This window comes from Betta splendens, chromosome 12, assembly GCF_900634795.4.
Source record: "Betta splendens chromosome 12, fBetSpl5.4, whole genome shotgun sequence".
In the NCBI taxonomy this organism is placed as follows: domain Eukaryota; kingdom Metazoa; phylum Chordata; class Actinopteri; order Anabantiformes; family Osphronemidae; genus Betta; species Betta splendens.
In genome coordinates this window covers 1,970,870-1,985,342 of record NC_040892.2, presented here as the reverse complement: position 1 = coordinate 1,985,342, position 14,473 = coordinate 1,970,870, and the positions used below count along the sequence as shown (strand labels likewise).

General features: G+C 44.6%; 1 protein-coding gene across 7 annotated transcripts in view; it reads left to right on the top strand.

Annotated features, from left to right (window-relative positions):
• Positions 1-14,473, top strand: part of cntfr (ciliary neurotrophic factor receptor) — a 153,964-nt gene that overhangs the window by 88,551 nt on the left and 50,940 nt on the right. For all 7 annotated transcript variants that reach the window (XM_055513173.1, XM_029168111.3, XM_029168114.3 and 4 more), the window contains one exon: positions 1,592-1,825. In XM_055513173.1, coding sequence (XP_055369148.1) covers positions 1,615-1,825 — 211 coding nt within the window. In that variant the 5' untranslated portion in view covers positions 1,592-1,614. The remainder of the gene's footprint in view (positions 1-1,591; positions 1,826-14,473) is intronic.

The window sequence follows — 14,473 nt, the reverse complement described above, 5'->3', positions numbered from 1 at the left end:
ACACACACACACACACACACACACACACACACACACACACACACACACACACACACACACCATATGAAGCTAAACACCTCCTTGTGATGACATCAGGCTTATGATCTTCTCCTCAGATAATAACTCAATGCCACCTAAAGGCAGTGGGTGGTATTTTAGACAGGGAGCTTTTTTCTGTGCTGCAGAATCCATCTCCTCTCCTCTCATCTTGGTTGGTTGGTTGTTAACAATCTGGCCGCTGAGTGTGTGTCGTCATGTTGGAGGTCAAAGGTCTCCACTCCCTGCATCCTCGTCTCCAAAAACACCAAACGCTCCAGCATCACCACTGCAGCTCACATCAAATTGAAACTGTACGACTTTGCCCAGTTATGCAAACAACTCCTCTTCTTTTCAAGTCACACGTCACTTCACGGTACCTTGACAGAGGAGGAGATCAAAGGAAAATGTCATTTCTTGCCACTGACATGCATATGCACACAGATTATTTGAACTCATTGAAATGAAGAGGACAAGCGTGGAGATGATGACAATGGACAGAAGGGGGGGAAAGGGAGCGACGGCATAACAATGAGTAGGAATGAGAGCCGGGGACAATGCAGTTAGGGGCCGGGGAGGTTGAGCAGATGACAGACAGAGAGAACAAACAGTGTCAGAGTAATGGTATCGGGGACAGGATCTTGTCCCATTAAATATAGATAGCTCTGTTATGGCACATGAAATATACATGGAACCAGGGTGACATCTGTAGCATCTGCATTAGGAGGCATGTCTGAGCAGATGGAGAGAACGAGGCTGGCTGGAGTGAAAACTGGCAAAACGAGAGGCGATGCGATGGGAGAGGATGGAGGGAGGGGGTGTCGCGGGCGGAGATAAAGAGAAGACGAGACAATGATCTGAGCAGCTTCTGATCTGAGGCCAGTGGCTTCCACACACAAGGCTTTACCCTACAAACGGGATCAATATTTTATTGTGGTGTCTTTTGACGCTGTTGTGCTGTTGATCCTCTGTTTTTAAGTCTTAATCCGAGGTGCTGTGTCTGCGCGACCATGACTGGTCCCGTGGGACGTATTAGCAGAAAGGGCGACTCACCCCAGTATTCTGGCTAATACTCCCATTAGGCTCACACACATCCCCTAACGCCTGGGGTCACGGCCTCCACGGCTCTGAATCCATGGACAAAGGCAGCGTTGCAACAGGGCAGTTAACGCAAGGATAAAGGAAACAGGCAGAATGAGAAGAACAGGACCAGAGCAAAAGTTGATGATTTTCTGCTCCACTTCAGGAATGTTTGGATGAAATGAAGCCAAAATACAAAACTAAGAAATGCTAGAAATGTTCTCCATCCGTTCTGCTATGAATTAGTGGCTCAGCATGTGCATAGCTGGACAGTAAGAAAAGCCCCAAACACTGACTGCGTCAATGAGTCATGCTCTGTTTAGTGCAACGGTTGGATCTGGGATGGGTTCGACCTCTGCTCGGCCTCATGCTTGTGATTGGGTGTGACAGGAAGTTGACTTTTATTTTGCCAGTTCACGTGTCTGTTCTGGTATTGCCTGCTGTCACCAACACTCGTCTTTGCCTCTGCCCCCAGTTGCCAGGAACCAGTATGAGCGGATGTCCAGTGATGTCACCATGCAGTGCGGCTCCCTGGACAGCGACGCCTCGGTGTCGTGGAAGGTGAACGGCACCGATGTGAAGGCCCAGCACCGTCTGGAGGGTCCCAGACTGATCCTGAGCCAGGTGGGCCTGGGCCACAACGGGCTCTACAGCTGCTTTCAGAACCCCAACGGGGAGCGACGCGACACCATCTACCTTCACATCGGCAGTGAGTAAAATCTGCGTCTGATTTATTGGCCTTTGACCAGTCTAGAGTCGTCCCAGTGGGTAAACGAGTTCATTGGATTAAGAAAGTTAGGACAAATGATCAAAACGTGAAATTAGCCACGTACAGTAGCTGCACAATTACTGCTCGGTGGAAAAGACGGCTCATGATTTCAAGTGCCGACTTTAGGACTTATGTTACGTGTTATCAGCGCCGCAGCACAATAACAATGAAACGATTAATCCGCATGCAGACGCTACCAGAGCACTACAATGCTGTTTTAATAGACTGACATTAATTGGAGTCACCTTTTTTTTTTTTTTTTTTTCAAATCTTTGACGCTTGCACAATGAAACCCTTCGACCACATTTTATTAGTAAGTTATAATATTTAAATGGCTTTTTCATTTAGGTTTAAATAGTAAGATAAAACCCAAATTGTGGTGATAACAGTGGGAGCTGCTGCCAGCTGACTAGCTCTAATGATTAGTTGTTAAAGATGACACTGGTCATTGTGCTGTAACGACTTTGCATTTTAATAATCATACAAAGCTAAATGGGTGTCAGTTTAACAGCGCGTCGTCGTGGCCGGCGACTTGGCTGTGGCTTCCTCACAGATCCATTATTCTGAGGGTGAAGGTTTTATACACCGGGTCTGCGCATAATGATGTTGGGATAGGAAGGACCTGTAAATGATAAGAACTCTGGAGGATAATAAGGTGAACACCTTTGGTAACGGTGCTATTTGGCTCAAGTGAAAAGTCTTTATTCACACATGAATTAAGTTTTTAAACTGCGTGTTTAAACAAAGTGAACATTAAGTGTCCACGGAGTGAAGAGCTTATTTGGCTGTTGCTTTAAATTAGTTTGCTCCATTATTAGGATGATATTTCATTCAGAGCCTGTAGGACGTTTGGTGAAGGAACACGTGTAATTGTATGAATATTACTTCAGGTGTTTCTACAAACTGCACTGTTGAGGTTGTGCTTCCACCAGCGTTTAGCCAGACGTCACTGGTTTTATCTGGTAAACCACAGCGACTGTCAACAACAACGGTACAACAGCGATATCTCAGATCCACTGTGACATCTGCTGCTTCTCATCAGCACCTGACCCTCCTCCTTTCTCCTCCACTTGGTTTGTTCAATACGTCTGTCACTGCAGCGAAACTGCTTGATTGATGTCCGCCGTCTTTTTTAAATGACCACTTGGAGAATTTTTTTTTTTTTTTTCATGTTTTGTTTGAATTGAAGCTGTAAAGTAGAATAAAAGTGGGCCGCGCGTCTGCATTATCTCCGCTGGACAGCACTTCCTCACACAATCAATTCCTGTCTGTCTGCATTTGTTGGTAGTTTTATAAATAGGTAACGTTCTAAATGAAAGTGGTTTTACTGCAGCTACCTGGCCAGTCTGTGAAGTTAGTCACATACCGATGCCAAAAGGGATAACTCTGGATACCCCACATGAGAAAAACATTGATTCATCACTCGCGTGACTGAAATATATGAGCAAATAGCAGTTTCTACTGGCAGACACTGTTTTATTACAGAATCCATCTCAGGTGTAAATCAGATTGTAGGAGCGGATGTCTTGGCTCGTCTGCAGCCAGTCCAAATGTCACCGCAGCGAATGGGCTGTTAATCTGCCAGCTGGTGGGAAACAAAGCGGCCTCGGGACCGAGGAAGTGGCTCAGAAACACAGCGAGCGCCTCCGTCGCCTGAGAAGGAGAGCGCACGTGAGGGATCCGCTCCACCAGCAGAAAGTGGAGAACTTCACCCGTCAAGCGCTTTGTCCAGGCTGAAGTTAAACAAGTGAATTCTACTCAAATGTTTGATGAATGAGACGATACGGGAGCGTGACAGTTAGTTAATCATATCAGCAGTGATGAATTACCGAACGCTGGAATGAGAGCGAGCCAGTGACACTTCGATGTCGCGTGTGTCGTGGCAGCATGTGAATGAAGTCTGAATGGGATGCAGCTGGTCTGTGGATCTGCTGCTGCTGGTCCGTGGATCTGCTGCTGCTGGTCCGTGGACCTGCTGCTGCTGGTCCGTAGACCTGCTGCTGGTCTGTAGACCTGCTGCTGCTGGTCCGTAGACCTGCTGCTGGTCTGTAGACCTGCTGCTGCTGGTCCGTAGACCTGCTGCTGCTGGTCCGTGGACCTGCTGCTGGTCTGTGGACCTGCTGCTGGTCAGTGGACCTGCCGCTGCTGCTCTGTGGACCTCCTGCCGGTCCGTAGACCTGCTGCTGCTGGTCTGTGTAATGACTCGCTGGCGGTTGTCAGCCACTCGTGTGTGCGTCTGTGTGAGGGAACAATCCACCGGGGTTGAGTTACAGGTTTGTGAGAACGGCACCCTGGTGGTCCGGCCTGGCACTGAATGGAATGGATGATAACAGTTGGTGATTTCATGACATGTTCCTCACTGGGACCATGTCGGTTTTAATTCCACCTTTCAGACCACAGAGACTCAGATCTCTTTGTCTTCCTTTACGCTGTTAGCGCCGCTGCTATTTCTGCATTTTCATTATGTTAAACTGTCAAGTACAAAAGTTTCAGACACAGCGATAATGACATCATGACACACTACACTTGTTGTGATTAGCATCATGATGATAGTTTGATTTTATGCAGTGTTTATGACTTACTCCCGGGGCTTGTTATATTTTACACAGATAGAAGTGTTGTCAGGAGAATAGCACTGAGCCATCTGTCTGTGCTCTTTCACAAATTTGCTCCATTCTTTGTTTCTTTTCCTTGAACTTTGTGATTATATCTCAAGCTGCCTACTCTGTCTCTGTCGCTGTTATATTTGGATCCTTTTATAGCGCTTTGATTATTTTTTTCTGCGCTGCCTTTTTATCGCTGGCTTCTCCGTCCATCTTCTGCCACCCAGTGTCTGTCGCTCCTCGCTTGTGTTTGCATTAAGAACATCACACAGCGACTCTGAAGCCGTCAATGTTCACTGGCTCCTTCGCCTTTTGTCCTGTTGTTTTATATATTTTTTCTTTTTTTTATTTCATCATTACACAACACCGCACACTGAAATGATGTCAGAACAAATGTGGAATTTTTCAACCAAAATCTTTTGTCACTGTAATAATCATAGGTGGAAAACACAACCTGGGTCAAGTATCACCTTATGTTTATCACGTAATCCCAAACTGCTGAAGGAAAAGGTTTGTCCAGACTTTTTACTGGCCTTGTGTCAACATGTTTGCACGTGTGTGTGTTTTATGCTGAATTTCCATTGGAAAGTGTAAAGCTGATGCGACGCCTGCTTCTCGTCCGCTAGCTTTTTTTCACACCTGCAGTCCACGCATTTATTTATTTGCCGGTCGCTTTGGGTCCAGTCAACCAAACAATGACATGTATGAATGTGTCAAATAGTGCACTGGCACGTCTGTGCATGTTGAAGGATACAACCAAGCGCTGCCTGTACTCAATTCGTGTGTGTGTATGTGTTAAGCTCACACATACACACAACCAGATGTTATAAACTGTGTAGAACAGGGACACAGACACACCAGCACAGATCCATAGAGCTGACTGATGGAATATGACTTCCTGGTAGCGAAATACTGTATGAAAGGTCCCGTATAATTTAATAAGAGGTCCTGAACATGTGACGCACGCCGTGAAAAGCCCAAATTCTCCCCTTCCGCTGCCACGCTGCAGAAGTTTTTTGCGGCTCTGCCCGTTTCTGGCTTCGTCCATTCTTCTGTCTGTCGCCGTCTTTAGTGGCCGTCAGCTGAGCGATTTATGGCAGCACAACACGGCCTCCCAGCTAATACAACATCAAGCGCGCTGGCTCGTATATCCAGCCGCTCACGATGGTAACCTGTCAGCCTGTGAGACACATGGTCTGCTTGTGAACAGCAGCTTCACGCAGCCAGGGCCACGTCTGCTTTGCTTTGCTGTAGTTTGGGAGTTGGACCGGACATCAGTACATGTGTGATCAGACTGTTTACTAGTTGTCTTATTTTCAGACATTGTCATAAAAGTTACAACTAGCATGTGTTTAGTTTTGTCACTCACATTTCACACCTGCAGGCCTTCTCTGTTTTCCCTTTAACGGCAGCATCATTTGTGACCCAGCGGACGAAACGAAGGGTCATCGCGCGTGTTCTGTGCTTTTTTCCTGAACACTGCGATTTGGCGCAGAGCGGTGAAATCGCAACGGCCCTTCGAACATCAGGCCGTGCATATCTAAAAGCTCCGCCGCTGATCACTCCCCGTCTTTAGAGCCCATTAGCCAGCTACTCAGCCACTCAGTGTGCGAGTCAGACACTCCGCCCGCCAGCTGACACCAGATAAGATGTGATGCTTCGTTCTTTTTTTCCCCTCAAATTCTTGACAGATAATTCATGGGCCAATCTGGGGCACTCCAGACAGAGCACTCCCATTACTGTAACGACAACATTTTAAACATCCATAATGAAGAAGAAACATTTATATTGTGAGCAGGAGTGGTGTCTGTTTAGGAATGAATCTGTATCATAAATCATCACACGAGAAAAAGGGCTTCTAAGTTTGGACTGACTCATTCTTGTAAACAACTGCAGTCTGAGCGGCTCTCAGATCATAGCAGTGTGATGATGTAAACACAGTTGTGGTGTAGACACTAAGAAATTACTGCAGAAATCTTACTTCCAGTGTTGTGTTGGGTTGTGAGGTCGCCTCTGCCTGGATGAAGGTGTGCGAGTTGCTGAATCTGCAGAGAAACAATGTAAATTTGGATTTCAGATTTTTTTTTTTTGATTTTGATTTGATTTGATTTGATTTTCTCAAATTGAGATTGTTCCAATAAGCTTTGTTGTTGTTGTTGTTGTTGTTGTTGTTGTTGTTGTTGTTGTTGTTGTTGTTGTTGTTGTTGTTGTTGTTGTTGTTGTTGTGTATGACGACAGTCAGAAAAGCTCTTTAAACTCTCAATTTTTTTAGCAAATAAATTTAGCAATTTTAACTTGGTCCGAGTTTAATTAAACACCCAAAAACGTGCGTGGCAGTTTTTTTCTTTTGCTGTAAAACCTGGCATTTTAGGCCACAACAATCCCAATAAAGGCCCCAGAATCCTTGAGTGACTGGTTACGGCTTCCTGAAGCTTTAATTATAAGCCGTAGATGTAGAGTGTGGCCTTCAACCACAACGGTTTAAGTGAAATGACTGCACGCTGGGAAAGGATGACTCCAAGGAGGGTGAGTTCTCGTGTTTCCCTCAGGCAATTTATTTCCAGAAACATTCCAATTGATATATATTTCCTTTTACCCTGAGCAGCTTGTTTTTGTGTGTACCAGCACACACACTCTGGGGACCCGTGCTACATCACTGGGTAATGGAATTGTCTTGTCTCCTTTCAGACAGAGCACTATGGAGGAGGGTGAACATGTTGAGCTTCATTATCCTCTGGGACTTCCTGTTTAAACTAGGAAGTATTTGGCCCCGCATGTAAAAGCCACTGCTCCAAGTACTCAGCATCCATTTTAATTACTCTCCTCGCTTGTCCCACTGCACGGTCAGTTATATTAAAAAGAAATGTGCGGTGGGTTTAACCGGTCTTGGAATTGAATTCAACAGTTTGTCGACCCCGGTTGGTCTCCGGAGTTTTGATCCTGTCAAGGAGAGAGGCTGCCCCGTCTACCGGAACGCTGCGAAATTAGTATTTCCAGAAGGGCTGAAAAATACCAAGAGCTGATAGTTTTAATATAAAAGAAAGTAAATCTCTTGTTGGAAATGTTTTGGTGTGTGGAATTTGAAGTCTAAGTCTTAATTGAGTGATAATTGCAATTTGGTTCAGGACACGCTGGTTTACGGCTCAGTAACAGCTTGAACCAGGAAGTAGTAACAACCTTAGTGTCCGTAGTTTGATATGTCAGCCTTCATTCATTGCCTCTTTATTTAGTTCCATTGGCTCCTTTCTCTCTTCCTCCATATCAGTGACTTTCTACCACTGTAGTTTTAGCCAGACAACAGCAGTTCCCTTTGTTTTATTCTAGCAGACAACCTACATCAAATGGTAAAATGGCTGGTTTACAAAGTCAATGGGAAGCCATGAGGGAAACTTAAAGGGAAAAAAATAAAAAGTGCGTCCCTGAGCGCGTCTGTGTGGCCTGGGTGGATCTGTTACAGTAGGTGGATCCGTTGGGTGGATCCGTTGGGTGGATCTGTTGAGTGGATCTGTTACAGTAGGTGGATCTGTTGGGTGGATCTGTTACAGTAGGTGGATCCGTTGGGTGGATCCGTTGGGTGGATCTGTTGGGTGGATCTGTTACAGTAGGTGGATCCGTTGGGTGGATCCCTTGGGTGGATCTGTTGGGTATCAGGGTAATCTGGCAGGGCAGATTGTTCTCGCTCCCCTTCGCTCTCAACCCTGCTGTTTTCAAAGGAGACAGTGTGTCAGAAAACATTAGCAGCATTAGCGACAGAGGACAATGCACTTAATAATTAAAGTGTTTTGTATTTGTGTGTTCAGTCTGTATGTCACATTACTGTTTATCGTGTCAAACCTAGGTTGACTTCATTTTGTTTTTTTCTTTTTCATGCAGAATCTTTGTCTAATAAATACTATACTATAATAATTACACTTAATATCTCAACATTATTATTCTCCTTATGGGGGTCATACTATCTATGTATTGATAAACAAAGACTTCTCAACTCAGTTTACATATTTATATAATATTAACTGTATCATAACTGTGAATAAATTCCTAGCACATAAACTCTATGAGCATCACACACTGACGATTAGATAAAAAGTGTAGATAATACTGGACATGAAACTTACTACTGCACTAACCATAATCCACACAGCAGCGTATGACTGCTTTAACATGAGATGAAGGACAGTTTAGTGGCTGGAGCTCTGCTTCCCACAACCTGCGGACGCTGTCGTGTCTTGGATTCGCCTTCACAGCTTCAACGACACTTCCAATATCAGCTGTTGCTGTTTTCCTTGGCTGACTCATTGAAAGTCAGGCCGTTGACGCGTCCTGTAGCTTTTCTGTGTCAGTTAGAGTCCAAATGTAACCATATGAGACGTCCCACCATCGAGGCTCACCAGCTTCCAGCCTTTTAAAATGCTGGTCCTTGCCCTCATTTAATTCCCAGCACTCTGGCCTTGTTCCACTCAAATGCTCTACTTCTAACAAAGCCATGGTGGAATATCAAGTAATTGGCTGTGCTGTTGCAGCCTGGAACCTTCTTCTTCTCTACTTTTTAACGACACGCCTCCTGTTAGACTTCAGGATGTAGCAAACGCTGCGCTTCCTCCCGTCTTCCCTCCTATTTCACTTTTGTTTCCTTCTCTACAGACAGTTGAGGAGGATTTTAAGTAGTGATCATTTCATTAACAGGTTTAAAGCACTCCACTGTGAGTACAGAGGATTATCTTTGATTATAACACGGCTGTTTGATCAGCCTCTATCTCATGAAAAAGTCATGTGTAAATTGAAGTGACCCGGGGTTTGTTGTGTTTCTCTCGTTCTCCCTCTGCCTCTCTCTCGCCCGTCCTCGCTCTAATTACCCATCCAGAAGTACTGGAATAAACTGAGTGACTGTATTATTATCTTGTCTCCTCTGTTCGCTACGGTTCCCTACAGTTGACATGCAGCGCGCGTGTGTGTGTGTGGGGGGGGGATGTGGACTGCATGTAGGTGTTTCTTGTGGGATCCTTTTGTGTGCCTCATAATAATTTGTCACTCTGTCCTTGTGGGTGTACGTACACATCTTTGTATGTGCTGGGTTTTGCAGCTGCATTTCTGTGTGTGTGTCTGTTTATATCAGTGGCTGTCACTGTGTGTTTTGTGTCTGTGCCAAGAAGGTAACAGGCTGTTCCCTCTTGATTAGTGTCCAGTGAAATAGCAATTTCTGGGCTGTCTCAGCCCTTTTACACTCCCCTGTTTGTGCGTGAGTGAGGGACAGAGAAACAGCGAGATTCTGACCAGAAACTATTCTCTCTGGCTCAGTGTCCGGCCGTGAGGTTGAGCAGTTTGCTCCATTGACGTCAGACAACTGAAGAATGGTCAGATATGCACGAAAACATGCTTATTGGCCATTTCTGTGTGTGTCTGTGGCTGCAGAAGAGATTTAAATGTCAAATCCTGGTTAATTTGAAACGCTCTCATTCCTGTTGACTCTTCCTGGACGTCCGGTCACATCCCTTCGCTCTAACGTGGCTCAAACCTGAAACCAAAAGACAGAATATTTATTTCTTGTAGGACCTTATGTTTTCTGTCCCATCAGTGTCTGAGCTGAAATCCGAAGGTTTGACTGTGCATTTCTTTCAGTCACTGGGAATGTTTCCATTTTTACTCCCAGAGTCGCAGCACAAACTCACAAATAAGCAAATTAATAAGCATCCCCTGACTCTCATTTGCAAGCCACGGTCCGATACAGCAATAAAACTGGCATGTGTGCATGTTGTATCCGAGTGTGTGTGTGTGTGTGTGTGTGTGTGTGTGTGTGTGTGTGTGTGTGTGTGTGTGTGTGTGTGTGTGTGTGTGTGTGTGTGTGTGAGTGTACTGATGCATGCAGAGAACATTGAGCTTAATGTGCTCATGTATGAGCGCATACTCTATAAGTCCACCTTTCATATACACACAGCTTGCTTTGTAATATAGCTCTAATTCTGTGTATATCCTGATATGTGTGTAATGGACTGAGCTCTAACATAATTTAACACTCCAGGGTAAGAGAGACTTCTCCATTTAGTCTTTTCAGACCATTTCTGTTTCACGCAGCAAATTAATCTGCATTTCTAAAGGAGATCGTTTCTCACTTACTCACTGCCTTATTACAGGCAGCTGGCCCTTTAACATGCACTTCATCTTAATTCTCCTCTACCTCGCCTCCATATAGAAACATCAGCCGTCACATTTGAGTTCAGTCAGTAAGAAGCCGTGTGTGTGTGTGTGTGTTTGTGTGTGTGTGTGTGTGTGTGTGTGTGTGTGTGTGTGTGTGTGTGTGTGTGTGTGTGTGTGTGTGTGTGTGTGTGTGTGTTTTTATTATATATGAAGCACAGTTCTACCGCCAGTACTGCAGGAGCAGCAGCAGTAGTTCCGGTCCAACTACATACATTTTCTGTTTTATTGTTGTGTTTTGCACGAACTGCACATTTCAAACAGCAGTGCAGCCCGTGGCCTGTAAGAGACGTCTCAATCCAGACTCTCTCTGGGGACCCAGCTGCTGTGAGTCCAAGCAGTGGCCAAATGGGAAGCTCCCAAAAGACGGATACACTCTCAGCAGCATGGGAAAAAACAGAGATGAAGTAGGTGGAGGGCCAGTACATTAGAAACCAAAATCAGCGCCTTCTGCAGCAGATATGGAATGAACGGGTCAGAACTTGTTCATTAAAGCAAATTAAAGAGACTTTAGACGCCATATACTGTAAGTAAGAATGTTTGAGAGAAGGGAATATAGACGGTAGAAAGTCTGCGTGTGTTCAGGGTAAACAAACACTGTGGATGCTCTGACACACAAACACACACACGTCGCAGTGGGCGGATGAAAGGAGCCTCACACAAACACGGCTCCTGTGTCCAACGGGCCGCGCTGTACGTCTCTAAACAGAGATGTTGGTCTTGGACGGACGGACGAAAATATACGCTGCGTCCGTGTGTAGTGTGAGCGTGTGGAAGCTGGAGCTCACGGGTTATTTGTGCAGGCTCGACTTCAAACAGTCAGCGGCCGCACACACATACAGGCGGCCTCGTAGAGACACACGCAACGCACGCTCATAACAAGTCTAATGATGTATGTCACAGTTTGGGAAGTGTGAGCCTGCTGCTGTTGGCACATTTAGAGTTGTAGATATGACGACTGTGTGTGTGTGTGTGTGTGTGTGTGTGTGTGTGTGTGTGTACCGCCTCCTCTCTTCCATCCCTGTCATCTTGTTTCTCTTTTAACTCGCCGCGTCTTCATCTCGCATTAAATAATGACCCTGTTCATATCGGGGGCCTAACTTCGCTTTGTTAGCTTTAAAGAGGGCGCACGGCACAGGATCCGATCTAACGCCTCTGCTGAGAGGTGATAACTTCATAGTGACTCAACCTGTTCATTATAGTCTCTGAAGAGAAGGTGGAAAGACTTTATACTTGTCCTACAGGTTTCCACTGGTTCAGAAGGTGAAATTGCAAATACAGTAATTGAATTGATACAATGTACATAGGTTTGAGTTCTGCGCAGCCACTGTGATACCATCAGCCACAACTCCATTAATGTGAAACGTTTCACAGCTCTGAGTGTTTGTACAGGTGATATTTGTTGCCTCACAAGCTGTTCATTCTGCAGCCGCTTAACAATTAGGAGGCACATTTAGTTCGATATGAGGCATTAAGCAATTTTTTTTTCCATTCAACTAATGATGAGAAAGTGACACTACAGAAACTGGGTTCTGTGGAAAATAAATATCATGTCAGCGTCTCTGGAGGGGGAATTACTGTGTGCTAATCATGGAGAAAGATGAAATCATCAAAGCAGCAGCACAGTCTGAGTCCTCGTGTTCATCGCTCATGTTTCACCGTCCGTCTTTGTTTCTGCCTCTGTTTACACTCTGCTCCTTCTGTGTCCGTTCTGTCCCTTGTCCCTGTTGTATTTTTAATGTGTCTTATATCATCTGATCCCAGCTGAGCAGTGTTTTTTACTAGTAAGCTTAAGCTCAATAAATTGTAGCTGCAGCTAAAATACATATTTTTTAATTATTAAAAGTCGACACAAATGAGACAGAAGCTCCTGACTCAGCATGGCGGTGCCTCAGCTGCTTCTGTCCCAGCAGATGTCACCATGGCAGCAGATGTTTAATGTGTATGGTCAGACATATTTCTGTGAGCTCGTTTGTAAATTACAGCAGAGAAACTCAGCATTTAGGATGTATCATAAATTTCTGTCCCAAGCTGTTAAAGTGCTGTAGGTCCTCATGGCTTTTATCTTATAGAACATCTTTGAACCTCCTTCTTCGTGTTCCCTCTTCTGTTTCACAGCCTCAATCAGTTTGTGTTTATATATTTTTTAAGCTGGAGCACTAAATTGAAAAGCCGTGTTCTGCCTTTGCAGTCCTGGTATATTATCTTTCTAAAGCTTATTAAGAAATAATTAACCTAATTCACTATTGCTTCAGGCAGAGTTTCCCACTGGTATGTTATAGTCTTGACTTACAATGAAAAGAGAGATAGTTGACAGCGTGAAAATGCTTCTGGGAAATGAAGACAAAATTAATAATAACATTGCAGACTGTACTGAGTGTGCAGCTCATTACAGAATCATTACCACAGAACGATCCAAGACCTTTTCTTAGTCACTTTTGATCAGTAATATTAAAGCAGAGTGCAGAGAAACGCTCGTGTCACAATCAGCACGCTCTGTTTGACAGGGAACATTATTTATTAGTTATCGTTTTGTGTTCATGTGTCAGGTTCAGTGTTGAATTCTGTTGAGTTCTGCTAATCATTCTGTTGTTATTGTCTATCACTAACTTACAAAATGCAAACTTATAATAGAAAACCTTGGGTTGACGGCTGATTATCTGCCGTGCTGTAATTTGTCATGATGCTCTGATTTAGAGAGCGTAACAGACACGTCCCCTTAATGACAGCAACCCATCAGCATCACTTACTAAAATGAAGAGTGGAATCTCTTTACCTCTGGACATTTTACATCATACTGATATTATTTGCTCACAGCAGTTACTCATTCAACTAATTGTGTGTGTTGTCATTCTACAACTAGAATTGAAGGTGCTAGAATCATGTGGATCACGCACAGATGCCAGCAGCGTCATTATGCGACCTAATGAGAAGCAGGTATGGCGTCAGGGGGCGATGCATGCGGTGCATTTGCCTCCAAGCCCAGAATCAACACTTATCAGAGGAATGCAAAAAGTGCCACTTTGTTTGTTGGAGAAATGTCTGGAATGGTTTTTCATGGGGATGTAATTTAAAGCATAGACAGAATAATAAAACATAAACATCAACGGCACGACAGCCATTAAGAGGATGTTTTATGTCCCCGTGGAGCCTCTGGAGGTTAAATTTGAGGGGGGATATTAAAACCACGAGGGGCCGTGTGATCAAACTGGAATCGATGAGTGAAGGTGAAATGCTTGGCCATTTATCTAACAGGACAAAACGTGCTTCCGCTGCTCCTCCAACCAGTCTTTCATTTCCTTCTGTCCATCTTTGCTCTCTGTTGATAATGATCTTGGCAGGCCACAATGAATAATGTACACTTACCGTAATGGTCGGAAGCGGTTTGGAGAACAGACACACGCACACACACACTCAGGCCCGTGCATGCTTACACACAGTCACACACATAGAAACCGAGCCCTGCTGTGATATGCTCAAGCAGACACATATAAACATATACCGTGCATGCATAGACTCCAAAATCTGTGCACACACACACTCTATATTTGCACCAAAACATGCAGCAGCGTGTGCAGAGTCGTGCAGCAGGGGGTGATTCCCTCATTTCTTAATGATGGGCATCAGAGAGTAGGGAATGTAAATTATTAAAGCATACAGCAATTAGACGCATAACACTCCCAGGAAGACACACACTCACTCGTATAGTGCACATACGGTGCTGGACAATAGAAGTGATGCACATTCTGTATTATGTGAACTGCATCAACATGTTTTCAAACTTATCATTTTCCAG